This window comes from Bactrocera dorsalis, chromosome 5, assembly GCF_023373825.1.
Source record: "Bactrocera dorsalis isolate Fly_Bdor chromosome 5, ASM2337382v1, whole genome shotgun sequence".
NCBI classification, from domain to species: Eukaryota; Metazoa; Arthropoda; class Insecta; order Diptera; family Tephritidae; genus Bactrocera; species Bactrocera dorsalis.
Window position 1 is genome coordinate 54,884,782 of NC_064307.1, and position 27,191 is coordinate 54,911,972.

General features: G+C 38.4%; 5 protein-coding genes and 1 pseudogene across 6 annotated transcripts; 3 read left to right on the forward strand and 3 right to left on the reverse strand.

Moving 5' to 3' along the window:
- Positions 1-281: 281 nt before the first annotated feature.
- LOC105232860 (uncharacterized) lies at positions 282-4,665 on the forward strand. Its single transcript, XM_049457877.1, has 6 exons — positions 282-300; positions 3,226-3,337; positions 3,409-3,758; positions 3,820-4,243; positions 4,297-4,426; positions 4,495-4,665. The coding sequence occupies exons 2-6, from the start codon at positions 3,329-3,331 to the stop codon at positions 4,581-4,583; spliced, it is 1,002 nt and encodes a 333-aa protein (XP_049313834.1). The 5' UTR covers positions 282-300; positions 3,226-3,328; the 3' UTR covers positions 4,584-4,665.
- Positions 977-3,171, forward strand: LOC125778894 (rabenosyn-5-like; annotated as a pseudogene).
- A 145-nt stretch (positions 4,666-4,810) lies between the features above and the next one.
- Positions 4,811-6,837, forward strand: LOC105232862 (augmin complex subunit msd5). The gene has a single exon (XM_019992703.3). The coding sequence runs from the start codon at positions 6,040-6,042 to the stop codon at positions 6,796-6,798; it is 759 nt and encodes a 252-aa protein (XP_019848262.2). The 5' UTR covers positions 4,811-6,039; the 3' UTR covers positions 6,799-6,837.
- LOC105232861 (uncharacterized) lies at positions 6,750-7,697 on the reverse strand. Its single transcript, XM_011214741.3, has 2 exons — positions 7,347-7,697; positions 6,750-7,284 (listed from the first exon to the last, which is right to left on the reverse strand). Exons 1-2 carry the CDS (start codon positions 7,396-7,398, stop codon positions 6,860-6,862), a joined length of 477 nt encoding a protein of 158 aa, XP_011213043.2. The 5' UTR covers positions 7,399-7,697; the 3' UTR covers positions 6,750-6,859.
- A 150-nt stretch (positions 7,698-7,847) lies between these two features.
- Positions 7,848-9,372, reverse strand: LOC105232863 (acyl carrier protein, mitochondrial). 2 transcript variants are annotated; one of them, XM_011214746.4, is made up of 4 exons: positions 9,218-9,372; positions 8,948-9,122; positions 8,516-8,635; positions 7,848-8,156 (listed from the first exon to the last, which is right to left on the reverse strand). In XM_011214746.4, exons 2-4 carry the CDS (start codon positions 9,098-9,100, stop codon positions 7,977-7,979), a joined length of 453 nt encoding a protein of 150 aa, XP_011213048.1. In that variant the 5' UTR covers positions 9,101-9,122; positions 9,218-9,372; the 3' UTR covers positions 7,848-7,976. The 2 variants fall into 2 exon arrangements, with proteins under 2 accessions (XP_011213048.1, XP_011213047.2); XM_011214745.4 differs by lacking the exon at positions 8,516-8,635 and adding an exon at positions 8,321-8,446 and having other exon boundaries at positions 9,218-9,371.
- Positions 9,373-20,812: 11,440 nt separating this feature from the next.
- Positions 20,813-22,272, reverse strand: LOC125778734 (transcription factor Adf-1-like). The gene is made up of 3 exons (XM_049457881.1): positions 21,646-22,272; positions 21,423-21,579; positions 20,813-21,362 (listed from the first exon to the last, which is right to left on the reverse strand). Exons 1-3 carry the CDS (start codon positions 21,776-21,778, stop codon positions 20,864-20,866), a joined length of 789 nt encoding a protein of 262 aa, XP_049313838.1. The 5' UTR covers positions 21,779-22,272; the 3' UTR covers positions 20,813-20,863.
- Between the last annotated feature and the right edge of the window lie 4,919 nt (positions 22,273-27,191).

Sequence of the window (27,191 nt, forward strand, 5' to 3'; positions counted from 1 at the left end):
TATGCAGAGCTGGTTATCGAAAATAATATCAATACAAATTTATTTTATATAAATTTCAAATATGACTTTAAGAGCACTACCTTCAAAAATATATACGATTTTTTATAATCAAGAATATTATCTTTCCTCCCAAATTGATATACACGAACCGCAAGTATATATTGTAGCCTCATCAGAACTTTGTAAATTCAGATAAACTTAAAACTATCGATATCTATTTATCGATTTTAAAACGAAGAACACCAACCGTGAGGATAGCATCAGCTGTTAAACATATCCACTGTTTACAATTTCCATTGTTAAATTCACGGTAGAGGAGGAGTAAAGAAAGTATCAGCTGATGTTATGTAAACAAAGGCACAGCTGAGAGGTGCCACTGTAGAAACGCCAAGTGTAGTCCGGGGTTGAGTTTCTATTTGAATCCAAGATGGCCGACTTTTAACCAAGATGGCCGACTTTTTACCGGAAAATGGTTGCATTGTGTTATTTTCTTAAAATTTATGGAAAAGTTGTCCCAAAAATATTGGTTATATATAAAACTTTAATATATTTTCAAAAGAAAATCGTTTTATTTTAATATATATTCTTAAAGATGAGAACAATATGAGCAAATACATGAAAAATTAAGTTTTTTATTTATGCCTCTTTTTAACTGTGGTAAGCTAATGAATGTTCACCACAGAAAAATGTTACGAACAAATAAGCAACCATGCCAAATAGTGGGGTCCAGATTATGCTCATTCACAGCCATATTTACATTTTTGCCATCGTAACCTCTATACCATGATAGTAACAAAGGTTTTTGCAAAACAATTTGTTCGAGTTTATCTTTAATTTTATGGATCGCCAAGAAGTTGGCGCCGAGTATAACCATTTGGAGTATTTTCCATCGATAAGAAACCCACGACTGGAGCGATATGCAAGTGAAACGAATAAATTGATTATTCGGCTACATAAATTATTAACCAATTTACCAATGGATCCCGTACTGCGAAAACAACATGAACGCAATGTGAGTACTTAATTTAAACCGCATATAATGTTTATTTACTTTTATTTAATTATGAATTCGTAGATTTTTACATGGTTGGATGGTAGCTCAGTGAAATTATGCCCTAGTTGCGCCAAAAACTTTCACATTGCTCGCCATCAGCATCACTGCCGTTTGTGTGGAAGTATTATGTGCAATGATTGTTCAAAGATCCTTCCAATAGAAACTGCATGTAAGTAAATTAATTGTCTCCTGTTCTTATGTCATAAAAAATAATTTATTTATTATATTATTAAAAATTGTTGGTAGTCTTTACGATGGAGAGTCTAATTTCACCATTGCCGACGCAAGTGCGTTCAGGGGAAAAATTGGTCATGTGGCTGAAGCTATCGATTTGCGGAGTAAACGTATATTAGCTCTACCTTGTCAAGAAGGTAGTCGAGAAGGGGCCCTAAAAAAAGCCATACGTTTATCATGCAGCCAACTAATCAAAGACAAAATTCTGTCAATACGACCCCTACCTGAAGAAGAAGATATACGAAAAATTCAAGATCGTAAACGAATGAAGGCAAAACAACGTATTGAAACTGAACGCCGTCAAGCAATGGAAGCATATGAACGACAAGCATTAGCAAATAACGCTAGCGGCGGTCAAATCAGAGGAAATAATGAGAACGATTATGCTTACGGGGTAATTTTTTTAAATATTATTTGGTACGATGTAACTGTTATTGTATTTTTCTTTGCAGTCTGACTTGCGATCTTTAGATAATTGGTCGGCGCAACCAGTAAATACACAAAGTGAAGATCCACTAGCAAATAAATATTATTAAGGGCTATATAAAACAAGCGCGGCAAGAAATGAATTTCGAAGTAGTGTAGATATTAGAACTAAATTTACGAGAACTGCAAATGGAATTCTACAAACAAGCGACTTAGAGAACTTACAAAACAAGTATTGTATACATTATAATAGGGATAATTGCAAGTGAACATTGTTTGACAAAGTAAAAGTATCCAAACTTGGCTTAAAACAAACTTATAGTTGGACCCTTTTTCTACCTATTTTATAATTATAAACCCAAATAAAAAGTAAATTGTAACTAAATGTTTTATTTCAGTAGATTTTATTTATTGTTTCTTTTTTTTACATATTTTAGTGCCTATGTTGCATTTTCCACACCACCATGAGGTATGCAGCTAGGCGCGTTACCGATTTTTTTTGGGTGTTCGGTTCCCCCGGAGGCCTATTTGCATCCATATACCATATACCCATATACCTTCTATTAGCAATTAGCTATAATTAAACTTCTAGCATACTAACCTGTCGATCGACCTGCACAGGAACGGGATAGAATTGCTCTGTGAAAATAATAATAAAGTAATAATTTAATTAAAAACTTAAATAACTTACTTTTAGATTGACCGTCCGTCCGTCCGTTTGAATATTTTCAAATAATATGCCAGTATTGCTATTGAGCATGTCAAAATAGTGTTGCGTAAGCTAATTTAAACTCCTTTTTACTACTAAATAAATATTGCAAATTCAATAAATAATTTTTTAAGAATAATTTTTATTTAAAAACTTAGCTTAGAACTAAAAAATAATATAGTAAATCTGTTAGGATGGTCAAACACTCCATTTGGGAACGAGTAGAATTCCTGATCGCAGGCGTATAGCTAAATTCTGACATTTAAAACGTGTACGTAGTTTGTGATTACAAAAATTTATAATTAAAATATAGAAAACATGGCTATTATAATTATCTCTTGATTTATCTTACAATAAAAAATGTGTTTTACTGTTCAGACGAATTGTTATGGTACGTAATATCAAATTTTTCACAATAGTTATCTATTATGGTCCACTCATTATCAAATATAATTTCCATTTTGTCCATGAATAAGTTAACTAAAACGCTTAAAAATATATAGCATATTTATCTATATCATGAAGGTATAATTAATTTTTGTTATAACAGCTAAAATCTTTACTCTATAACAAAAATTGAAAATAGTATTTATAAATGTACAAATATAGTACTATAAATTTATAATTTAATATTATAGCATTTTCGCTTTCTGCAACCCGTTTTAACCTCTCGCCACCCTTATTCACCAGAGGTGGCCATGATGTTGTTATTGTAAAAGTACACTTGAGGGGTAGCTTAAGTACTGTGAATGGCTCTTTTTCTATGGTGAATGGGACTTTCCCTACTCCTCTATACCATTGATAAATTAACACAAAACGCTGAAGTTGTTAATTCCTTGTTATAAAATATTTCTGTCTAAAGTTCAAACAACTGCAGTTGTGCCAGTTTTGTTAACACAGACGTGATGTTTTTGGTACAACATATTTAAATTAAATGGAATTAAGGAATGTTTGAAAAAGTTATCAATACAAAAATATATTCTAGTTTTGGAACAGGTCATCAACAAGAAATGTTAATCCTACAGCGAGACGAACACGGGAATCTCTTGGAGAGGATTTTGTGCGAAAACTAGATGCATTACACGATGACGCTTTGCGCACAGGCCTAGTAACAACATCTGATTTGCAAGAAGCGTATAGGAAATCTCGAGATGCAGACCTCAATCCGAATAAAATTAATATGTGGTATGTGCTAGGCATATTGGCGTTCATAATGGTAGTAACACCATTATTTTATGAGATAATTACGTTTCTTTTGGGAGTCCGTTGCTTTTTGCCCAATAATTATATTGTTTCGGAGGCAACAAGACCTATAAGCGACTGCGACTTTTGCAGGTAAAATGAAATATGATAGTTTAAAAATTATAGCTAATACGTCCAATTTCCAAAATTTCAGGGATGTAACAGGACCTAAGATACTACAAAATCTGACGCGAGAAGAGTTTTCACCTTATGCATATTCATCGCAGCCAATTATAATAAAAAATGCTGTTGCTCACTGGAAGGCTAAGCAACTTTTAAATTTTGATTATCTTAAAGACTTATATGAACGTATACCCGGTGCAATGGACGAGAAATGTCAATTTCTTAATTTTCGTTCGGATTTCAAATCGTTGCAAGATGTTTTTGCAATGCCTAGCGTTCGTTCAAATTTAAGCATAGGTCAAACGCCGTGGTACGTGGGTTGGAGCAATTGCCATTCAGTTGTATTAGAAGAATTGCGTAAACTTTATCCGCGTCCACATTTTTTACCTGTTGATGCCGAAATGCCAAATACGGATTATATATTTATTGGCTATGAACAAGGCGATTTTATGCATGTTGGTTATGGTTTTACTAATTTAATAAAATAATTATTAAATCTTTATTCTAGTTGGATTATATTCCGCGTCTAGTTTGGCAAGCTCAGTTGCAAGGTAACAAAAGTTGGATTGTAGCACCGACTCCAGAATGTGATCACGTTTGTCAATCGTTTTCCTTCTATGTAGAACCCGGTGATGCAGGTGCGTTATATACATTATATTTACTCATCGATTAAAAACTATAAATGTATTAATTTCGTTATTTAAAGTATTGGTTGATACCAGAATTTGGTACCATGGCAGTTCTATTCCTAACAAAGGACAATTCGCACTCACCATACAATCGGAGTACGGTTAAGCAATAAATATTTACTCATAAGATTCGTTTAGCTAGTAATTTTTTAATAGTAATTTTAAATAAAACCAAGTAAGTAAATTTATTTTTATTTCTACACTAACTTTAAATTACACAGGCCAACAAAAAATTGTTTGTTTTGCGCTTATGTTTTAGTTAATGTAGTAATGTCTAGTTATACATTTTACAAATCTCGCGTCAGGGCCCATAATCGCGATTTACTCATTCGGGCTAAAAAAAATTCTGATAACATTTTGTTTATATCCATTTATAAATATTTGAAAACAGAAAGTGACTTTTAATAAATTTTTCGTAAGTGCACCAGTGATCACGCGGCCCCAGTAAGTAATTTTACTTCCTTCCTATCACCGGTGCACACTTAACATTTTGTTTATTTCTTTATTGCTTTAGACGAATTAATTCAGCTAATTTGAAAAATAAAATAAAAGATGTCAAGGAAAAAACATGGTGATCAAGAGATCAATGAAACACTTTGAATGCTGATCTCTTGGATCTGTCCGATTTTTGTGACTCAGAAGACGATGATGATGTTGATAGAGACAAGGATTACATTCCTTCTAGTAGTTGTGATGAAGAGTCAGATGTAGAAGTTGTTCCGTCCACATCAACGAGTGAGGACAAAATAATATGCATACTTTGAACGGAACTCTGCTTGGGTCACGTATGGATTACATTTTGCAATTTTGAGACGGAATAAATTAAAAAAAAAATGGATTGGAATGTTATCATTGTTTTGTATGGTAATTTTTCTTTTATTTCAATATAAAAAGGAAAAAAACTTCCACCTGTTCACATTGAACCAACTAGTCCTATATTTAGAACTATTTTGTATTATTATTAAGGCGTGTAAACCCCGTTCGCAAAATTGTTGTAGACCGGTGTAATATGAAAAAAATTTATTAATAATATAGGCATGCTAAAATTCAAACAACTTATATTAAAATCATTCTCAAATATATGTACATATCTGACATAAACTTAACAAAAGAGGCTAAATTTATGATATTGAGTTGATTAGCAAAACCCCAACCAGAAGAATGCAATAGATGATACCAAGGTCTAGAGCAACACCAATCACATTTACAATAAAGGAATTTATTATAAGTATGTAGTATAATATAATTTCACATGTTTTCGGCATTCAACTAAATTATGTACAACATTATACGTTCAGCTAATTTTGGTAAGATATGTTACATATTGGCTGATATGTATTTACGGTATAATAGCCCTGACAGACGACAGCGCTGATATGCATTAGCGGGCTTAATTTACATTTATTTGCGCATTTGACCCATGTTAATGCAAGTTTGTAAAGCACAAGAATTTCGTGCATTTGGTTGAATTTATCAAATTTGAGTAGGCAACACTGTTATTTTACTTCAACTATTGTGAATTACACCACAAAGTGTCAGATATTTGAATATTCAATTAAAATATGAAAATGGCTTTAAGAAATGTTGATTTTTCGGAAATTTCTAAAAACATATATAAAAATTACAATAAACACGAAAATAATATCAAAGAGCATAGGGTAAAAACCTCAATTATAAATCTGTCGAGTTTTTATGATGGTTATCAACGTGAAATTAAAGATATTAATTCTGAAATTACACCCTCCAAGGACAATCCTACAGTAGCAGACTTCGCAGATATATTCAAAGCATTTGAAGAGTATCCCTCAAATTTACACAAGCCTAAACGCCTACCAATAAAAGAGCAGCAACAGCGAATGAATTGTACAATGGCGAGAGATATGACCATAATGGTTAATTCACGTGAACAATCACCAGGAAGCACTTCACTTCAAAATATCAGCTGTGCAACGGAGTTACCTTCAGCCTCGGAGATCTATAATGTCTTTAAAAAATTTCAGCAGAAACTTACACAATTTCGAAATGAAACACAGCAACAAGAATGCGCTCAGTCTTTTGAAAAGAAATTAGATCAATTATGTGCATTCGCGAAGCAGTTGGATAAGCTATGTCCAGCTGTAAATAATATTGAACAAGCTTTCAAACCTGAGGAGGAAAAAAAATTACAAAATATACTTGCTAACCTAGAAGAGCTTAATTATATACGTGAAAATCAAGAAATATTTACAAATGGAACGCCAACAGCAAATACACAGTCAGCGCGCACAGAAAGTTTTATGAATTTAATCACCTATTTATTAAACACAGTTTCCAGCATGTAAAACATTTTAAAATATAAAATATATAGAAATGATTGATAATCGACTTTCTTAATAACAAAAATTATTCACTCGATGGTTCATATACTTCAGAATTATTAATGTCATCAGCCTCATGTAGAACAGTTTTTATTTGCGTTAGTGTATCGCCCACAGCTAGCAATTTTCTAACGCAGCTACTTAAATACTCGGCACGTTGATGGCTCTGTTCTAGATATTGTTCAAACTGGTCACCGTTTTGATTCAAGCTGGCTGCGAGAGTCTGCATATTGGCGCTAAACATCTGTGGTGAATTTTCAATTATTTTAGCCAAAATCTGTACTATTTCCCTTTTACAACGAAATGTTTTATTTGTGGAGTTATCTGTAGTAGTGTTAGCACTATTTGTGCTAACGCGCGTAGATTCAATTTGAAGCATTATATTATTTGACTTATCAATGATGTCTGAAATTACATTCGACTGATGAGACATAGATTGCCGACTAATTGCTACAAAATGGTAAATGTGTTATAAAAGTAATTGACATAATGTAAATAGTAAGTTAAATTACCCAATTCAGTTAGCATTTCATCAATTAAGCAAGATTTCGACTTGGTATTCATTTTTATGTTTCTGTAACAATTTGACAATTCAAACTGAATGCTTCTTCTTCTTGTTACCTAGTGGTCACAACAATATACACTATGCTCACACATCTTTAAATTTAAAACAACAACAAGACAAGTAAAATTTTGAAGATCTAACAAAACAGTTCTTTTCTCTAAAAAAATTTTATTTTGCTTTCGCTCTTTTCAATTCATATAAGATTCTTAAAAAGTGCTTAATGTAGCGTTGATGCAGTACTCAACATAATTAATACCATTCGATAAGCAAAATAATTAATATTTAAAATTTTGAAGGTCTAACAAAACAGTTCTTATTTTCTCTAAAAAAATACTTTATTTTGCTTTCGTTCTTTTCAATTAATATAAGATTCTTAAAAAGTGCTTAATGTAGCGTTGATGCAGTACTCAACATTATTAATATCATTCGATAAGCAAAATAATGCGGATATTCTTAGGTTTTTTGTTTGTATTTGGTTTAACAGTAAATGTAAATTACACTCATTTCATGTGTTTAAACAAATTACATTTCACTTGCGTGCATTACTATCATTTATAGAACTAATCATTTTAACGGCTTAATCGTATATGTCCTCCTTGTCTGCAACATATTTAATGATGTCAGCAGGTTTCAGTAATTTTTCCGCATCTGAATCGGGAATTTCAAAACCGAACTCATCTTCCATGGCCATTATAACTTCCACATGATCCAATGAGTCGAGACCAAGATCATTAATGAAATGCGAGTCAACGCTGAGCTGTTGAATGAAAATATATGCATTACATAGCGTAAATAACTTGTTTTCGGTTCAATCAAATAATATTGGCAAAAACAATTGATTAAATAATTTATAATAATTAAAAAATTAATTATTACTTCATTCACATATTGATTATTTAACCATTAAAAAACACCAATTACCTTGCTGGGGTCGATCTTGTCATACAGTTTCAGTACGAGCAAGACGCGTTCTCCTATTAATTTAAGAGTAAGTGGCGGCTTTGCAGAATAGTTTCGCACAAATTGTGATTGCCATGCAGAATAGTTCTAATGAACCGAAAACAAGAACAAAACAAAAAAACCAAAAGTTAGTTCTTCTTCCAAACCTTTTATTACCTTGTCAGCAGTCACTTTGTCATAGCTTGCGACTACTTTCAAAACCCGATCTTGAATTTCCTCCAAACTGCGTTTAGCTGATGCATATGTGCGCACTTCAAAGGATTTTTTGTAATTTTGCTAAATATGAAGAACGGAATGAGTGAGAAGGTTGTTTTTAATTAAATCAAAGTGATTGTTAGATTTATGATGATTTCGATAAATTTGAGTACATGCTGTGTTTATTTTACAATTACTTGTATATATTTATGACTATCTCAATACAGGTAAGGGCTCTACCAATATCTAATACTTATTACTTGAATATTATATTATTTTCCCATGATTTTCTATTGTGATTATAGCAGCATCTAAAACCATTTTGAGGTTAAGAGTATGTATTGGTTGAACGCATTCTTTGATATCATTATTCTTAAACTTTTGTCCACTTACCTGATTTAGCAAAGCGCTTACGGCAGGTGAATTGCTGCTAATCCTGTGCATCAAACGCATTTGTGGCTGGGCAGTGGACGACACTGCGGCAGTTACACGCAGTGATTTTGCAGCAAAACGGCTGCAGCTACGAACAACTTGCGTTAATGACATCGTATATGTGGTAAACTCCGACCTGTTAACAATAAATAGTTTGAATTATATTTGTAAAAGACTACGCAATAAAATCGCAAATTTTGTATGAAAAAATTGTTAAAATTCTGCACTGACCCTTTGGGAAGAATATTATGTAAAAACGTCAGGAGCTATGTCAAATTGCGGCAATGAAAGAGTCGTGCATAGACAAACTGTCAAAATTAGGGACATTCACAATGGAAAAGCACCGAAATAATTTACTAACAATATTTCTATAATATATGTATACATTTTTTTTGAATGTTTTAAAACTGTGGGGACACAACACACCTGGCAAACACAAGAAACTCCAAAGTAGTCCATTCCAACTCCACGACAGTCGTTCCTACGTACAGGACGAACCCGGGCAAGTACGGTCAACTCGGCAGAATTCTGCCGCTACGACAACAACAACAACTGTCAAAAATTAAAATACGCTCTTCCGGGTTAACTTTATTTAGACGACAGTACGACTTCTCGGCTACAAGCTTTGAAAAAAAGGCACATTTGCGTGATTATTTTATATCATATGAACGATTTTCTTCCGAAAAATGTTAAAAATTTAAAATTTTTTGCACAATTGGGGAAAAATTAGATAAAATAATTTTAAATAAGTTATTCAACTTTCCTTGAACCATCACAGTACCGCCGTGTTTGAATGGCTCGGCCGGCATTATATCGGCCCCGCCCCTTTGTTGTTCTTCAGACGATGAATTGCTATTTGAACTTCTTCATTGTCGGGCAATGGAACGTCTGCACCATCGTCATCGATTGGGGAATCGAGTTCGCCTTCTCCTGGCGTTATTCATATTAGGTTGTCAAAAAAGTCTTGCGGTATTTTCACTAGTTGACGCTGAAAGCGCGTACTTCTAGTTTTATTCGTCGCATCGGGTCATGCTATACCTTTTTGGAAAGCTCAAGCGCTAACACTTGTTTAATTGATTGTCGTTTATTTTACGTCGTTCGTGAGTTATAGCGTCGCAAACATGAAGCAAAATAAAGAGAAAATACGGCATATTTTACAGTACTACTAAGATAAAGCCAAAAATGCATCTCAAGCCGCCAATAAAATTTGTGCAGTTTATGGACCCGATACAGTTTCCATTTCCACCGCACAACGATGGTTTCAACGTTTTCGTTCTGGTGTAGAGGTGGTCGAAGATGCGCCACGCTCCGGAAGGCCTGTCGTCGAAAATTGCGATAAAATCGCTGAATTGGTCGAAAGAGACCGGCATAGTAGCAGCCGTAGCATCAGTCAAGAGCTGGGCATGAGTCATCAAAAATTCATTTCAATTTCAATAAAAAAAAAATTTAATAAAAATGCCGCAAGACTTCCAACGAGAGCCTTTCCTCGGGCCAATCCGCTGCCTTGGCTTTTTCAAGGATTTCCATACCAAATTCAGAAGCAAATTATAGACGTCCGGCGGCATCCTTGTATGCAAAAAAAGTTGTTCTGGTTCGCTGTTTTTCATTACCAGAAAAGTGTTTTAACTGGTAACCACAAAAGCCCCAGTTTTTATTGATGGGCGAATTTTGTACATTCCCTTTCGTTTTTTGTTTTTATACTTTTTATATAAACTATATAAAGGAAACAATTCGCACAAACTTAAAAACATTTCACCGCTATTGTCCACTTCCATATTGCTGCTGACACAATTTTTAGAATTGTATGAAATGTCTAACAAATGAAAAATTACAGTCGAATACAACTATTTATAAATAGGTAGACTACTTTAAATAATTGGGTTTTATGTTTTGAAAAATTATAACTGAAAAACTTGATATGTGCAAACCAATGTATAACAAGTACGGAAGGACTAAGTTGGGTACAATGAACATTTCTTATTCTTTAGACTTGCAAGAATCAAAGTCAGGGAAATACCTTAAGGTGCAGAACGTCAACCAGAGGATCGAAATCGAATCCTGGGCGTCATATTTGACATTAGGTTTGTGAGAATAACGAAAATAATTATATATAGCACTATATGGTGGAGTCATGTGTAGAAGTTCACGCAATTGAGGAAAGTTCTCTGATTTCCACTCACGACTTCCGGTCCTAGACCTAGTATCCTCTGGGTAGCCAGAGAACATCCGTTTGATGACGAGCTAAAGTGATAAGGCCAGCCACGTAAAAAACGCTTCCAATGATTAAGCACAAAAAACAGCCTCGGATGAGAGACCCCCCTTTTAATAAACGACCATGGCAAACGCACTAAAGATAACGATTTAAGGTAATGTCCCTTAATTGGGAACTGCCCAGCTGGTTAATGTCCTCGTTGGATTGAAGGTTAACATCACCGCCGTCCAAGAAATGCGAAGGATGGGTCAAGGACTGAGGTGAGTATTTCCTTGTGGCATTTACTACAGTGGCCATATAAAGGAGCGCAAATTCGGTGTGGGATTCGTGGTGGGAGAGAGACTCCGTCGTCGATTACTGTCATTCCCCCGGTGGATAAACGTCTAGCCAGAATCCGCATCATAGTGAAGTTCTTCAAGATATCGCTCGGTATAACGGATCTGCGGGATTGCCGACTGGGGTGATGCTCGAAAATTCTATGAAGAAATGAGGCGATTTACAGAAGGTTTCAACACCGCATACTTTCTTAGAACCCCCTGAGGTGAGCTAGTAACCGATGCCCAGAGCGTACTAAACTTATGAAGGGAACACTTCTCCAGCCTGCTGAATTACAGTGAAAGTAATGGGTTGTCAAAAAAGTCTTGCGGTATTTTTATTGAATTTTTTTTTTTTATTGAAATTGAAATGAATTTTTGATGACTCATGCCCAGCTCTTGACCGATGCTACGGCTGCTACTATGCCGGTCTCTTTCGACCAATTCAGCGATTTTATCGCAATTTTCGACGACAGGCCTTCCGGAGCGTGGCGCATCTTCGACCACCTCTACACCAGAACGAAAACGTTGAAACCATCGTTGTGCGGTGGAAATGGAAACTGTATCGGGTCCATAAACTGCACAAATTTTATTGGCGGCTTGAGATGCATTTTTGGCTTTATCGTAGTAGTACTGTAAAATATGCCGTATTTTCTCTTTATTTTGCTCCATGTTTGCGACGCTAGAACTCACGAACGACTTACAAGAAACGACAATCAATCAAACACGTGTAAGCGCGTAAAATGAGCTTTCCAAAAAGGTATAGCATGACCCGATGCGACGAATAAAACTGGAACTACGCGCATTCAGCGCCAACTAGCGAAAATACCGCAAGACTTTTTTGACAACCCAATATATACTTTTCTTACCATTGTTAGCTATTTGTCACAAGGTGTGTCGGTGCAGAGCATTGCATGGACCTATAAGTTAGGAAAGTCAACAGTACGCGAAATCACATTAGAGACGTGTGAAGTAATCTGGTAGCTACTTTCTCCAATTTATGTAAGCGAGCCAAAAGAGTCTCAATAAATGGACATTGCAAAAGATTTTTATAATATGTGGAACATTCCGAATTATGCCGGCCAATTCCAATTCGATGTTCCACAATTATAAAAAATTCTTTAGCATCGTTTTGATGGCTGAATGTGATGCGAAATATACGTTCACAGCAGTTAGTATTGGCAGCTATGAAAGTCAAAGTGACGGAGGTACTGTATATTCAATTGTTTAACATTCTAGTTAATACATTATTTATGCAGGAATCTTTCGACTTACTCCATTTGGTAATGCATTAATACAAAACACTCTTCCTTTGCCACCACCTAAGCCACTGTCTGACGTGTCACCGGAACCTTTTCCTTACTTTTTCGTTGGAGATGCTGCATTCCCATTCTTCTCTTTCTTTACTGACGTAGACACCGCTTACGCGATTATAGCCGAGTCAACAACAGCGCGCCAGTCGTTTCTTCTCTTCGCTACGAGGCGCCAATTGGATATTCCAAGCGAGACCAGGTCCTTCTCCACTTGGTCCTTCCACCGGAGTGGAGGTCTTCCTCCTCCTCTGCTTCCCGCGGCGGGTACTGCGTCGAATACTTTCAGAGCTGGAGTGTTTTCATCCATCCGGACAACATGACCTAGCCAGCGTAGTCGCTGTCTCTTAATTCGCTATGTTCATGTCGTCGTATATCTCGCTCATCGTTCCATCGACTGCGGTATTCGCCGTTGCCAATGCGTAAGGGACCATAAATCTTCCGCAGAACTTTTCTCTCGAAAACTCGCAACGTCGACTCATCGGTTGTTGTCATCGTCCAAGCCTCTGCACCATATAGCAGGACGGGAATTATGAGCGACTTATAGAGTTTGGTTTTTGTTCGTCGAGAGAGGACTTTACTTTTCAATTGCCTACTCAGTTCGAAGCAGCACCTGTTGGAAAGAGTAATCCTGCGTTGGATTTCCAGGCTGACATTGTTGGTGGTGTTTACGCTGGTTCCAAGATAGACGAAATTATCTACAACTTCAAAGTTATGACTGTCAACAGTGACGTGAGAGCCAAGTCGCGAGTGCGACGACTGTTTGTTTGATGACAGGAGATATTTCGTATTGCCCTCGTTCACTGCCAGACCCATTTGCGTTGCTTCCTTGTTCAGTCTGGAGAAAGCAGAACTAACGGCGCGGGTGTTGAGAGCGATGATATCAATATCATCGGCATACGCCAGCAGGGTCGGCAGGTCGCAGATAGCCGGACGGCCTGTAGTAACAGGTTAGTTGCGAAATAAGCTATGACGAATAAGCAATCCCCGACGAGGAGCAGCAGGAGTGGAGGTTGCGGTATAAATGCTAGCTAAGCCGATGAAACTCCTGCGACAGAGGCCAGCCTATACCGTCTCTCAAAAATGGTGTCCCCCCCCCATCATGCACGGGCATGGTGGGTAATATGAAAAATCCAGGCGCGACGGACTCACAATGGGCGGCTTCCTGGTCAGCGTCTGTTCACCATGTTAGGTGCGGCTGTTTGTTTTTCTTTGACCGATGTACATCGCGGCGCACTGGGAGTCCCTTTAAATCTTGCCAGCGACTTCTCTGCTGCCAAGATGGATAGGGTGATGTGAGCTAGCTCTGCCGAGGTGTTAGCCGCGGTGCTCATTAGTAACCAGCCCCTTCGGGCTCTGGTCAAGGAGTGTGCATTGGGCGCAAGATTAGTAGTCTGCGTTGCCCCGGGCGAGCTCTGGTCCGTCCGTGTTTTCCGGGACCAGTAAAGCGAAGAACAGGCCTCAGGGAACTGGGGTAGGTGCATAGCCACCGAGGGTACACCCGCTCCTGTTTATTTCGGCCCGCCCCCCTACACACGATGCGCTGGTACAATAGAAAGGAATGGATATGTACATGAGAAAAAACAACAAGTTAAACGACAGCAGAAGTAGCAGCAACAGTAGCAGTAACATTTATGCTACTATAATGAGCAATGACGCGGGAAACCCAAAAGACCCGAATAATACCAAAGCGGCAGGAACTGACTTGCAAAGGACACCTGTAATGGAAATAGATCCATTCAAGCGGTCATCGCGACTTAGTAGATCCCCAATAAAGCTGCTAAGCGTAGAAAAACCGACGCGAACAAGATCGTCGCCACCGGCGCTGCAAGACAACACGCCGCAAGCGAAAGCAGTAAAACCTCGCGGCGACTACATGACGGAGCTTGGCGAAGAAATTAAGAAGATGATAGATTTGATGCGCCCACCGCATCGAACAATTAACAACAACCTTAGGGACCTCGTTGGCAATATAACGAAGATCTACGAAAAAACCTTAGAGGAATACCAGAAGAGCAAGGAAGCAAGACGAAATATTTTAAATATGCCCGTAACAACGGAGATAACGCCTAAAAGGCCTCGTGAGAAAAAACAGGCAAAAAGACAGACTCCTCCAAAAAAGAATAAAACCACCCATGGAGAAGAACCAAAGAAGACAAAAAATAACGAGGAAAAAGTAAGTTCGCTAACCTCAAATAACAATGGAAAGGTACAGGGAAAACAAGATGGCTGGACGGAAATAAAAAAGAAAAAGAAAGCAACATATAAGCATCGACCAAGGCCTGACGCGATAGTGATCGAGCGAACTGGTAACATGACATACAGCGATATTTTAAGAGCTGTTAAAAAAGAAGATGCCCTGCAGAAAGTGGGGGAAAGTGTAACCCGGATAAGAAAGACGGCCAAAGGTGAAATTCTAATGGAACTGAAGAGCGCGCAGATGGAAAACACCAGCGAAATAGGCAAAGTGCTTGGAGATCAAGCCAAAATTAAAGCCCTAACGAGTGAGACCACTGTAGAAATCTGGGATTTGGATGAAATAACCGGAGAGGAAGACATTGCAAATGCTATTCGTACGCAAATAGGAAAACTAGAGGAGTTTGATAAAAGCTCAATCAGAGCCATTAGGGCGTCATACGCAGGCACCCAAACAGCCGTAATAAACCTCCCCACCTTACAGGCTAGGCTACTTGTTGAAGCCAAAAAAATTAAAATAGGATGGGTGGTGTGCAGAATGAGGGAGAAGCCAAACCTTAAAAAATGCTTCCGATGTTTGGAATATGGCCACCTGGCGAGAACCTGCAAAAACTCAGATGATAGGAGTCAGTGCTGCCTCAAATGTGGGGAAAAAGGACACTTTGCAAAGACATGCAGCAAGGAGCCGTCCTGCAGTGCATGTATAAAACATGGAAAAGAGAAGTCTGACCATCAGATAGGCAGCAAGAAATGTCCTCTCTACCAAGAAGCGTGCAAAAGAGCCAAAATATGAGAGTCCTACAGCTCAACCTCAACCATAGCGAAGCAGCTCAAAACCTACTTACGCATACAGTGTTTGAGCAGAAAATCGAGGGGCAATAGTCTGCGAACAATACAAGAACATTAGCCCAGCAACATGGACCTCCAACCTAACGGGCAAAGCGGCCATTTGTGTCTGTGGAGAAAACGTGTTTCAGGAAATACCATTAACAGGACAAGCCTATTACACGCGGGCAAAAATCTGCGGAATAAACTTTTATAGTTGCTACATCCCGCCAAGCATCGCACAGGATGAATATGCAAGAATCATCGATAACCTAGTGCGAGAAGTGTCGAACACCACAGTGAACATAGTGGCAGGTGACTTCAATGCATGGGCAGTGGAGTGGGGCAGCGTGTACACAAACAGACGAGGAGAAATCCTTCTGAAGGCTTTCCCCGTACTGAACACCGTCTTGCTAAACATTGGTAACAGAAATACGTTCGAAAAAAACGGCCGCGGCTCTGTGATCGATATTACGTTCGCTAGTAGCTCTCTAGTGCGGTCGTGTACATGGCAAGTCAGCGACTTGTACACACACAGTGACCACTTAGCAATCCTGCTTGAAATCGGCAAAACGCACAAAATGCCTAAGGCTCGTAAAAAGGTTCAAACCAGAGGCTGGAAAGCCGAAACACTTGATGAAGATATCTACAAATTAATGTTAGAAGATAATCCGAACTACGCTATGGACACAGAACAGAAGGCTGAATGCCTAGTCAAATATGTCAGTAAAGCCTGCGATGCCGCGATGTGCAGGAAAAAACAAGGCGCATACAGGAAACCCGCATATTGGTGGAATGACACTATTAAAGCCCTGAGAAGTGAATGCCACAAAGCTAGGCGCCAGTGTCAAAGGGGACGACAAACGGCAGATTTTGAAATGCTAAACGAGCGCTTTAAACGAAAACGAAACGAACTGAAGAAAGCAATAAAGAAGAGCAAAGCCTGTTGTTTTAAAGAGCTATGCAACAAGGTCGAAGAAAACCCGTGGGGAGATGCATACAAAATCCTCATGTCAAAGTTTAAAGACCATAAAGGACAACCGCCTACATGCTCTAGACTATTAAAGACGGTTGCCCAAACGCTTTTTGCGACGCAATTGCTACAAAGGCAGCAAATAAAAGAAGCTACAAACGCACCGATAGTTACTGACCAAGAAACTATTGAAGCAGCAGAGAGATTCGAAAATACTGAAGCATCAGGTCTAGATGGCATCCCTCCAGCTCACGGGAGGGAGTATTCCCTAAGATTTGGAAAAAGCAGCGGCTAGTGCTTATACAAAAGCCAAATAAACCAGCAGGAGAGCCAGGCTCCTACCGACCATTATGTACGTTGGACATAATGGGGAAAATACTGGAGCGTATAATCTGTGTGCGGCTAGAACATCCAGAAAGACAGCCACCGGGCTTAGCTGAAAACCAGTATGGCTTTCGAAGGCACAGGTCGACAGTAGACGCCATAAAAAAGCTAACAGAGATCGCAAGTAAGGCAATTGAAGGAACCAGATGGTTATATGGCAGCAAAGAATATTGCGCGGTTGTGACGTTCGACGTTAAAAATGCTTTCAATTCGGCCTACTGGCCGCATATCATGGACGCCCTGAAACAAAAGAAGACACCACTCTACCTACTGAAGATCATATCTAGCTACCTCTCGCACAGATTACTGCTATATGACACCGAAGAAGGTCCTAAAAACTACACTATAACAGGCGGTGTACCACAGGGCTCAGTACTAGGGCCACTACTGTGGAATGTCTTATACGACGGTGTGCTACGTCTTCCACTGCCCAAAGAAATACAAATAATCGGGTACGCTGATGATATAGCAGTAACGGTAGTGGCAAAAGAAATAAGACATGTAGAGTATCTATGCAACCACGTGGCGATAAAAATAAAAGAATGGCTCACAAAAGCAAAGCTCCAGTTAGCAGGCCAAAAAACTGAAGCGATACTAATAACGAGTAGGAAAAAGCTAGAGGCGACTACGCTCAACATCGATGGATACAATATCCCAATGCAAAAATCGTTGAAATACCTGGGTGTAATTATTGACACGAGGCTAAATTATCGAACTCAAATCGCGAAAGCCTGCGAGAAAGTAGCAAAGGTGACGGCTGCATTAACTAGAAACATGGCCAACATAGGTGGCAACATAGGTGGACCTAGTCAAAATAGACGCGCTCTTCTGGCAAAAGTTAACCAGCCAGTACTGATGTACGCAGCACCCATATGGGGACCAGCATTGCTGCACAAATCATATGCAAATACGGCAAAAGCAGTAGTTCGGTTAAGTGCAATCAGGGTAGCTTGTGCTTTCCGGACTGTGTCACACGAAGCGGCTTTATTCAGGTATCATGTCTCCAGATATTATGGCGATGGAGCTAAAAAGAATTTATGACAAAGCGAAAAACGCGGGCATACGATTAAATAAACAAGAGAAGCAGCAAGGAAAACAAACCAGCCTTAATGAGTGGCAGAAACGATGGGACGAAACAACAGAAGGTAGATGGACACACACGTTAGTTCAGAAACGTGCAGGGGTGGGTAGAGAAAAATCACGGAGAAACTGACTATTACTTGACGCACTTCCTGACTGGACACGGCTACTTCAGAGAATATTTACAGAAATATGGACATGACGATGAGTTTAACTGCTTTTTTGTGGAAACGGGAATGAGAACGCGTGGCACATTTTCTTTCTACGCCCCCGTTATAAAGATGAAAGCGAGGAGCTAGAGAAACTTCTTTCAGAGCGGTTAACCCCAGAAAATATTGTACCACACATGTTACGTTCTCAGAAGGTGTAGAAGTTTGTTAGAGAATGGAGCGCGACAGCCCTAACAGAGCTTAGAAGGAAGGAATAGCAAAGAACGAGCGAAAGACGAGCGATCAACTTGGAGCTGGAAAACCCGTAGAAAGAGAGCCAACCGGCTAAAGCTATCCTTGCGAAGAAATGCCTAGCGGCGGTCCCGCAAGGAAATAAATAGCGTGAGGAGACGGAGTTAGGGTTTAGTACGTAGGCGTCCTACTCCGCAGGTTCCGCTCTTGGTAACAATGGCGGCACATGCGCGAGTGGGATGAATCGTGCATGCCGTCCGAAACAAGACGGTATCTTTCGAAGATTCCCCCTCCGGCAACAAAAAAAAAAAAAAAAAAAAAAAAAAAAACGCCAACAGTTGTACACTCTTATAAAAGATTGTACCTGCTCGATTCAGTTCTGCAGCTCTAATAATTTTCTCCCGCAGCAGATTGAAAAAGTCGCACGATAGGGAGTCGCCTTGTCTGAAACCTCGTTTGGAATCGAACGGCTCGGAGAGGTCCTTCCCGATTCTGACGAAGCTTTTCGTGTTGCTCAACGTCAGTTTACACAGTCGTATTAGTTTAGCGGGGATACCAAATGGAGACATAGCGGCATAGACGCAGCTCCTTTTCGTGCTGTCAAATGCACCTTTTGAAATCGACGAATAGGTGGTGAGTGTCGATTCTCTTTTCACGGGTCTTTTCCAAGATTTGGCGCATGGTAAATATCTGGTCGGTTGTTGATTTACCAGGTCTGAAGCCACACTGATAAGGTCCAATCAGTTTGTTGACGGTGGGCTTTAATCTTTCACGCAATACGCTCGATAGAACCTTGTACGCGATGTTGAGGAGGCTTATCCCACGGTAGTTGGCGCAGATTGTGGGGTCTCCTTTTTTATGGATTGGGCATAGCACACTTAAATTCCAATCGTTGGACATGCTTTCATCCGACCATATTTTGCAAAGAAGCTGATGCATGCTCCTTATCAATTCTTCGCCGCCGTGTTTGAATAGCTCGGCCGGCAATCCGTCGGCCCCGCCGCTTTGTTGTTCTTCAGGCGGGCAACTGCTATTCGAACTTCTTCATGGCCGGGTAATGGAACGTCTGCTCCATCGTCATCGATTAGGGAATCGGGTTCGCCTTCTCCTGGTGTTCTGTGTTCACTGCCATTCAGCACGCTGGAGAAGTGTTCCCTCCATAATCTAAGTATGCTCTGGGCATCGGTGGCTAGATCACCTTTGGGGGTTCTACAGGAGTATGCTCCGGTCTTGAAACCTTCTGTAAGCCGCCGTATTTTTTCGTAGAATTTTCAAGCATTACCCCTGTCGGCCAGCTTATCAAGCTGTTCGTACTCACGCATTTCGGCCTCTTTCTTCTTCTGTCTGCAAATGCGTCTCGCTTCCCTCTTCAACTCTCGGTATCTATCCCATCCGGCACGTGTTGTGGTCGATCGTAACGTTGCGAGGTAGACAGCCTGAGTCGATGTTAGGACCTCGGAGCGCACGCATATCTAAAACACTGGAGACGTGTCTTCCGTGTATCACAACATGATCGATCTGGTTGTTGGTTTTTCGATCCGGATCCCATTACGAAATAATTTAATGCGCCCGTTTCCCGGAGCTAATCTAAGACACACGAAACGCATTTTCAATCGATTGTCACGCGCTCGTAGAGTCATAGAAAATTCCTTTGGTATATATACTGCTCGGTGGAGAATTTTGAATGTAATCCAGAAAATTTTGAAAAAATTGTGTTGGCTTGCATAGCCTTACACAATTTTATAATGTTGAACGATTAAAATCGCTGGTATTGTCCGGAGAACTATGTATGTAGATCGAGTGGAAGAACAACATTGTTCTTGCCGGTTAGTGGTGCCGGGAAAATTAAAACAACTCTTTACGACCAATGCGAACTTCGGTGCGTAGAGGTCCTTCAAATGCGTTTAACTTACGGGAAAGACTTGCTAACTATTTGATAAATGAAGAATTTGTACCATTCCAGAACAATTTAGACGCTATTACAGGAGGACCATTTGCTCCTGGAGGAACTAATTAGAAATAATTACTTTAGAACTATTTACATAATAAATTAATTATTTAACAACATATAAATAAAACTAAAATAATATTTTAAAATTAAAATCCTTCATAACTCTCTATTAATTAACTATCTATTAAATTATATACTATATATTAAATTCATTTTACATTTTATTTAATTTTATGATTCTCTCTGCACTTCAAATGCAGTTTGCAACATTTTCTCTATTGCCCTAGCTTGTTTTTCTTCGTCCATTTTATTTAAAATGGAAACCATTAAATTGCAGAATGACTGCACAGCCGGGTTTGCGGATTGTTGTTGTTCGGTTTGCTGAGTTGGCTGCGTTGATGACCATCTATTTTTGTAAAGTTCGATGGCTTCAATCATTTTCTGCTCAACCTCGCTAGTAGATGACACAGATGACCCTCGTTTTCTACCCTTTTTGGTAGCCACCTGCGTAGATCGTTTCTCCACTACGCTTTGCGCCACTGGGAAAGGAGGCGATGGCGACGGCAGCGATATTGTAATTGGGCTTAATGGCGACAAGGGCCATAACGGTGATGGCACTTCCGACTCGTGCGCATGTCCTTGTGTCTGCAATTGAGTTTCTTCAGCTGGTGATTGCAACTCACCCTGATCACCGACAGCGGTTTCACAAATAATTTGTGAGCATCTAACCCTGTAAATTTAAGTTTTTATTACAAATACAAGTATATTCAATTAATATACTAAAATTTACGGTCGTGGTACAATATGTGTCTTCAGGAACTTCATAGCCTCTAACAAATGCCACTGACTTTTGAACTCCATCCCGCTGCCTGATGGGGCGTTAGCCTTTCGCACTTCCCTCCCGTACCGGCACCGAAGTGTTAGCCATCTACGGCGACACATTTGTCCTTTATAAATATAATTATTTATTATTAACAACAGTTAGAACAGTTGTAAATAACAAAGCAACTTACCACTTGCGTTCAATTCTCTTCCGATTTCTTTCCACAAAGCATACTTCCTGGATTGCAGTTTGTAGTATGGACTGCTCTTGTTAAATAGTTCATTTTTAGTCTGAACTAAAGCTATTAATTTTTCGTCGTCCATAGTTTATTTATTTGCACACACGTATTTTCCTTTTTGAATAAATCCAATAAATTTTTCATTTGACGTTTGTTTTAATGGCGCTTGTTTACATTTGAACAATGTTGCCATTGCTCAATACACATCTATGTTTTCAATTACAATTTTTTATAATATAAAATATCAAAACTGAAAACAAACTATTGAAAATAGTTTATATATTTATAAATAATAGCAATCGACTCTTATTTTCAGTTATTTTAAGAAAATTCCAAACATATTGAAGACAACTTTTATAATTACTACAGTATATCGATATTGGCAACCCTGCGTTGTGAGAGAGCAATCAGCAAACACCTTTCCACGGCAAAAATTCAAATGCCGTGGATTCCTACGGCATCCTAAGAGATAGGTCGTATCAGCTGACACGGGCCGCGATTCTACGTTTTTACTGTTCCTGCTATTAGTCATTCCGTACCTACCACCCGTATCAAACGAAATTTGTCGAAGGTTATGACCATAGTGATAACGTAGAAATCTGTTGTTATCTTTTCCATTTTCCATTTTTAACACAAGGGTATATTATTATACAAAAAACATTTTCCTCAAATTTTAATAACATACTTCATAGATATGTAGATATTTTTGGCAAAAAATCAGGCTAACGCACTGGATCAACACATTGGGTACATGTGAACAATTATCCGATTTTTGCAATTGTTACATTCCAGCTGGCATACTTTAAAAACCTTATTTCTGCATAGTTATATACGAATATATTGATTTGTGCTTGATTTTATGGAATTTTATTTCTGCAATATGGACTACAAGCACACCTGTAGTCTGATTCATTTTCACAACTAAACGTCAAGACAATGTCATATACCTAATTCGGTTGAAATTGGTTTAATAGTTATGCTATTTTATAGGTTTTTGTTTAATGGCGTTATGTGGGCGCGAGCATGGTTCGATTACGTTCATCTACAAATTCGTTCTCACTTTTTTGCCAAAGGAAAACGTGTACCAAGTACCATTAAGATATCTCAATGTTTACTCAAGGTATCCCTTGCATAAACGAACATACAGTCAGTCACTCTAAATTCAACTCGCCCTGTCATCCTCATCATCCATATACAGTGGCGGATCAAGAGTATCCGAGGCCCTAAGCACAGAGCCTGTGTAGGCCCCTATATATGGAATGGAAGGTAGAAAGTATAAAATGAAAGTTCATAAAAATAGAAAGTGTAGTAGGTATAATTTAAAACTTAAAACATTTTTTTCCTTGCCTTAATCGGAGCAAACCCCGAAATTACATCGTCGAAATTTATTTGTCGAAGTATGTCTGCCTCAATAAACATTAATGCTAAAGAATTAAGCTTGTCTGGACGGATTTTTGTTCTTTGCGGGTTTTTTAATCTTTTTAGTTGTGAGAAGGATCGTTCAGCAGAGCAGTTGGTAATAATTAAGCTGTAAAAGATTCTAAACGCCACTTCTATATTTGGGAAAACACACTTTACTTTATCTTTAATAATCATTTCATATAGATCGAAATGGGCGACCTTCATTTCGGAAAATTCATATTTTATTCGAACATATTTGTGAAAATGATTAAATTCGCTGAGAATGTTTTCATTGAAGTCTTCTGGGTAAGATTCTAAGAGCAATTTAATATCTTTTTCATATTCTGAAAATGACTTATTTAGATCCGCAAGAAATGAAAACTTTTGTGAAACTTCGTGATATACATCACCTCTTCTTGCATTTGAGCATTAAGTGTGTAAATTATTACATTGAAAGCCTCAATGCGGAATTTGTCTCTAGAATTCAAATCAAGTTCCTCTGCATTTCCATCATTTACTTGTTTCTTCCTAATTCGTCTTCGAGTTTCCTTATATTACACATTAGGTAAAATTTTTCTTGCCTCGCCTTTAAATTTTTCAAATTGATTCCTCATTTCAACGAGATGACCCGATAAAGAATGATACAAATTGGAACACGTTTTAAGATTTAATCCTTCTTCTTGGAGTCCTTTACTGGTGCGATGAAAAACTTGTAGAATATCATTCCACAAAGTGAGCATAAATAAAAACTCAAAATTTTGCATTTTGTTTGAAATATTTTGTGATTCTAACCTGATCTCACCTTGTGTCCTCAGCAATTTCATCTAAAGCATCCAAAATTTTCGGATAGAATTGTAATATTACACTCGTAGCTACAGCGTAAGCTTCCCAAAGAGTGTCCGATAGCGACTTCAGAATGCTATCGCAGAATGCTAAAACTGCCCAACTATGAGTAGAAGCCGAAAAAAATGTATAACAACTGCACAATTGAAAATAAATTCACTGCGATCGTACAACAATCAGCAGCACTACGACCAATCAAGTTTAGAGAATATGCAGCGCATGGTATAAATACAGCATATTTATTATGCTCTAAAATTTTTTGCTGCATCCCCTTGTATCGTCCTGACATATTAGAAGCATTGTCATATGATTGTCCTCTGCACTCTGTAATATCTATTTTGCAACCCTCTAGATATTGTGTGGGGTAACGATAAGTGTATGTAGTTTCAATCAAAGCCACTCCGTAAATAAAGTAGGTAAGTACGAGCGGTAACGGGTATGGGCGCTATCATTTGCAATGCAAAGACAACTCACTCACTCAGTCTCGCGGGGGCGCGACGCGACGTGCGGCCGGGACACGCAGGGGCAGGGCCCTGCGGGGGTGTATGATGGGTCACTCCCGGACTGCTCCCGCCTTGTGATTTCGGACATATTTATTGTGGATGAATCTCGATAAAATGTAAGTATAAAATGAACCGCCAGCAGAGGATGGAGGCCCCTGGAGAACAGAGGCCCCAAGCACGTGCTTGTAGTGCTTATACGTCAATCCGCCACTGTCTATATATGTTCATATACATATACATACATATGTATGTAATATAACCCTATGTCTAACTCGACTATTTGGATGATACAAACAACCGTTAACCGTTACAAGAGTATAAAAATGTAGCGAAAGTGTTCAACATTCATTAGTCGATGAAATCGTGAATGGATTGCAATCTTCGATTTACTTGCTTTCATTATGCTTCCTGTCACTTACTTTTATTACTATATTTTATAAATCAGTAGACAACTGTTCAGTTCTTTGTGGTGCAGGCATACTAAAATCGGGCAGTCATTTTTCATCCAAAAATTTTATTCTCAATAAGTTCCAGCGATTCGTTAAAAATTATGTCATCGTTTTTTTTTTTACTTGTCCCACAATTGCCGCGGTTAGAGAGTCCGCAGTTGCTTATTATAATCGGAAAGAGCTCACTCAACGTAGGCGCTGTCCAGCACAATATGGTGTCGTCCATCGTTTCGTCCCAGTGATCGTCGTCTTTTATGCAACCCCATCGCCTGTAAAGCTTCTCGGAAACTGTCCTTTACGTGCAAAAAATCCTAGAGTAGTTAAGCATTCTAACTCCACCAACTTACAAAGCCAGCGTGGATGACATCAACTATATAAAAGTGAAACTTTTGTAAAAGTCTCCCGTTTCCTATTCCGCCACCACCCGATGGTAATGCATTTTAATTAATTATATTACATTGAAAAAGTAGATAAACGAAAAAGGAATTTTTTGAATATTACTCAACAAATCAAAAACTGATTTTAATAAAATTGATTTACTTTTGCATGGTATTTCTCTTTGACTGGTGGTGAAAGGATCTAACCTCAAAATTAATTGGTTTAGCAAGTCCTGAATTGTAGTGACCTGTTAGTTATTTCGTGTATGATGGAGCCGATACATCTTAACGTCCTTATTGCTTGACTCAGCAGATTCTTCATAGCGTTCTCCAATTGAAACTGGTGCATATTGGATAACATCGGGAGCGGAAATTTGTTTGTGTTCTTCATTATTTTGCGATTTTATTATCAGTTGTAGAGGGACATACATACATACGTCGTGAAAAATAAATTATTGCCTTCCAAATTATTATTTTCAAAATTTCTGTTTATTATTCGCTCTGCTCAGAACTGCCATCAAGTCCACATTTTCTGTTCCAAAGTAAACAAGACTTAAAAAAAATACGAACAAATGGTTTTTTCAGCAAAATAAATTTATTTTATTCAAAATAGTCTCCTTCTGCTTTAATACAGTTTTTTGCACAGTCCAAAAGCATGTTGAACGAGTGTTTTAACTCGTTGGCCGGTATGGCCGCCAGCAACCCGTGCAAGCCGTTTGAATGGCCTCTACGTCTGCATAACGCTTTCGTTTCATGGGAAAATGCATTTTTCCGAAAAGGAAGAAGTCGCACGGTGCCATATCAGATGAATACGGGGAGTGATGTGATTTTTGGTCAAATAATCATCCTTCGAATGTTGGATTCTGAGCAATTTTTGGTCGCCAGTCAATTAAATCCATGTTTTAGAGTTGTTCAATTCCACTCCCATGAATTTCAATGATGATTTCGGCTGATTTGTGATCCTCACAGTTTCGTTCGAATTTCCGGTGATCACGGATTTTGATAGGCCCACATGTTGATCGTCATTTATGTCCTCACAACCACTTTGAAAACGTTGAAAGGCAATCATCACCATAAACTTGTTTCATCAATTGAAACGTTTCGGTAAAAGTTTTACCAATTTTAAAACAAAATTTAATGTTGGCTCTCTGTTCGGAGCTTATTTTCGCAATTGATAACATAAACATACTGACACTTAAAACGCAATAACTTCACTTCCAATCGATGAAATATCATGAAATTCTCACTGGACAATCGATAGAGATAGCACATTTAAACGCAGATGGCGCTAGATTCTAAAAGTTTACTTTGAAACACACCTTGTAAAGGGTGATTTTTTAAGAGCTTGATAACTTTTTTTAAAAAAAAAACGCATAAAATTTGCAAAATCTCATCGGTTCTTTATTTGAAACGTTAGATTGGTTCATGACATTTACTTTTTGAAGATAATTTCATTTAAATGTTGACCGCGGCTGCGTCTTAGGTAGTCCATTCGGAAAGTCCAATTTTGGGCAACTTTTTCGAGCATTTCGGCCGGAATAGCCCGAATTTCTTCGGAAATGTTGTCTTCCAAAGCTGGAATAGTTGCTGGCTTATTTCTGTAGACTTTAGATTTGACGTAGCCCCACAAAAAATAGTCTAAAGGCGTTAAATCGCATGATCTTGGTGGCCAATTTACGGGTCCATTTCTTGAGATGAATTGTTGTCCGAAGTTTTCCCTCAAAATGGCCATAGAATCGCGAGCTGTGTGGCATGTAGCGCCATCTTGTTGAAACCACATGTCAACCAAGTTCAGTTCTTCCATTTTTGGCAACAAAAAGTTTGTTAGCATCGAACGATAGCGATCGCCATTCACCGTAACGTTGCGTCCAACAGCATCTTTGAAAAAATACGGTCCAATGATTCCACCAGCGTACAAACCACAC

What these genes read in the sequence shown, in the direction of transcription:
- LOC105232860 (XM_049457877.1), top strand. An exon ending in AGCGACTGCGACTTTTGCAG is followed by an intron (nt 3,759 to 3,819) that starts GTAAAATGAAAT and finishes CCAAAATTTCAG; the next exon opens with GGATGTAACAGGACCTAAGA. An exon ending in TGTAGAACCCGGTGATGCAG is followed by an intron (nt 4,427 to 4,494) that starts GTGCGTTATATA and finishes CGTTATTTAAAG; the next exon opens with TATTGGTTGATACCAGAATT.
- LOC105232862 (XM_019992703.3), top strand. Translation starts at nt 6,040, where the DNA reads ATGAAAATGGCTTTAAGAAATGTTGATTTTTCGGAAATTTCTAAAAAC.
- LOC105232861 (XM_011214741.3), bottom strand. Translation starts at nt 7,398, where the DNA reads ATGAATACCAAGTCGAAATCTTGCTTAATTGATGAAATGCTAACTGAA. An exon ending in TGAAATGCTAACTGAATTGG is followed by an intron (nt 7,285 to 7,346) that starts GTAATTTAACTT and finishes ACCATTTTGTAG; the next exon opens with CAATTAGTCGGCAATCTATG.
- LOC105232863 (XM_011214745.4), bottom strand. Translation starts at nt 9,100, where the DNA reads ATGTCATTAACGCAAGTTGTTCGTAGCTGCAGCCGTTTTGCTGCAAAA. An exon ending in TAAGCGCTTTGCTAAATCAG is followed by an intron (nt 8,447 to 8,947) that starts GTAAGTGGACAA and finishes TCGGTTCATTAG; the next exon opens with AACTATTCTGCATGGCAATC. An exon ending in ACAAGATCGACCCCAGCAAG is followed by an intron (nt 8,157 to 8,320) that starts GTAATTGGTGTT and finishes TTCATTCAACAG; the next exon opens with CTCAGCGTTGACTCGCATTT.
- LOC125778734 (XM_049457881.1), bottom strand. Translation starts at nt 21,778, where the DNA reads ATGGACGACGAAAAATTAATAGCTTTAGTTCAGACTAAAAATGAACTA. An exon ending in AAGAGAATTGAACGCAAGTG is followed by an intron (nt 21,580 to 21,645) that starts GTAAGTTGCTTT and finishes ATATTTATAAAG; the next exon opens with GACAAATGTGTCGCCGTAGA. An exon ending in ACACATATTGTACCACGACC is followed by an intron (nt 21,363 to 21,422) that starts GTAAATTTTAGT and finishes TTAAATTTACAG; the next exon opens with GGTTAGATGCTCACAAATTA.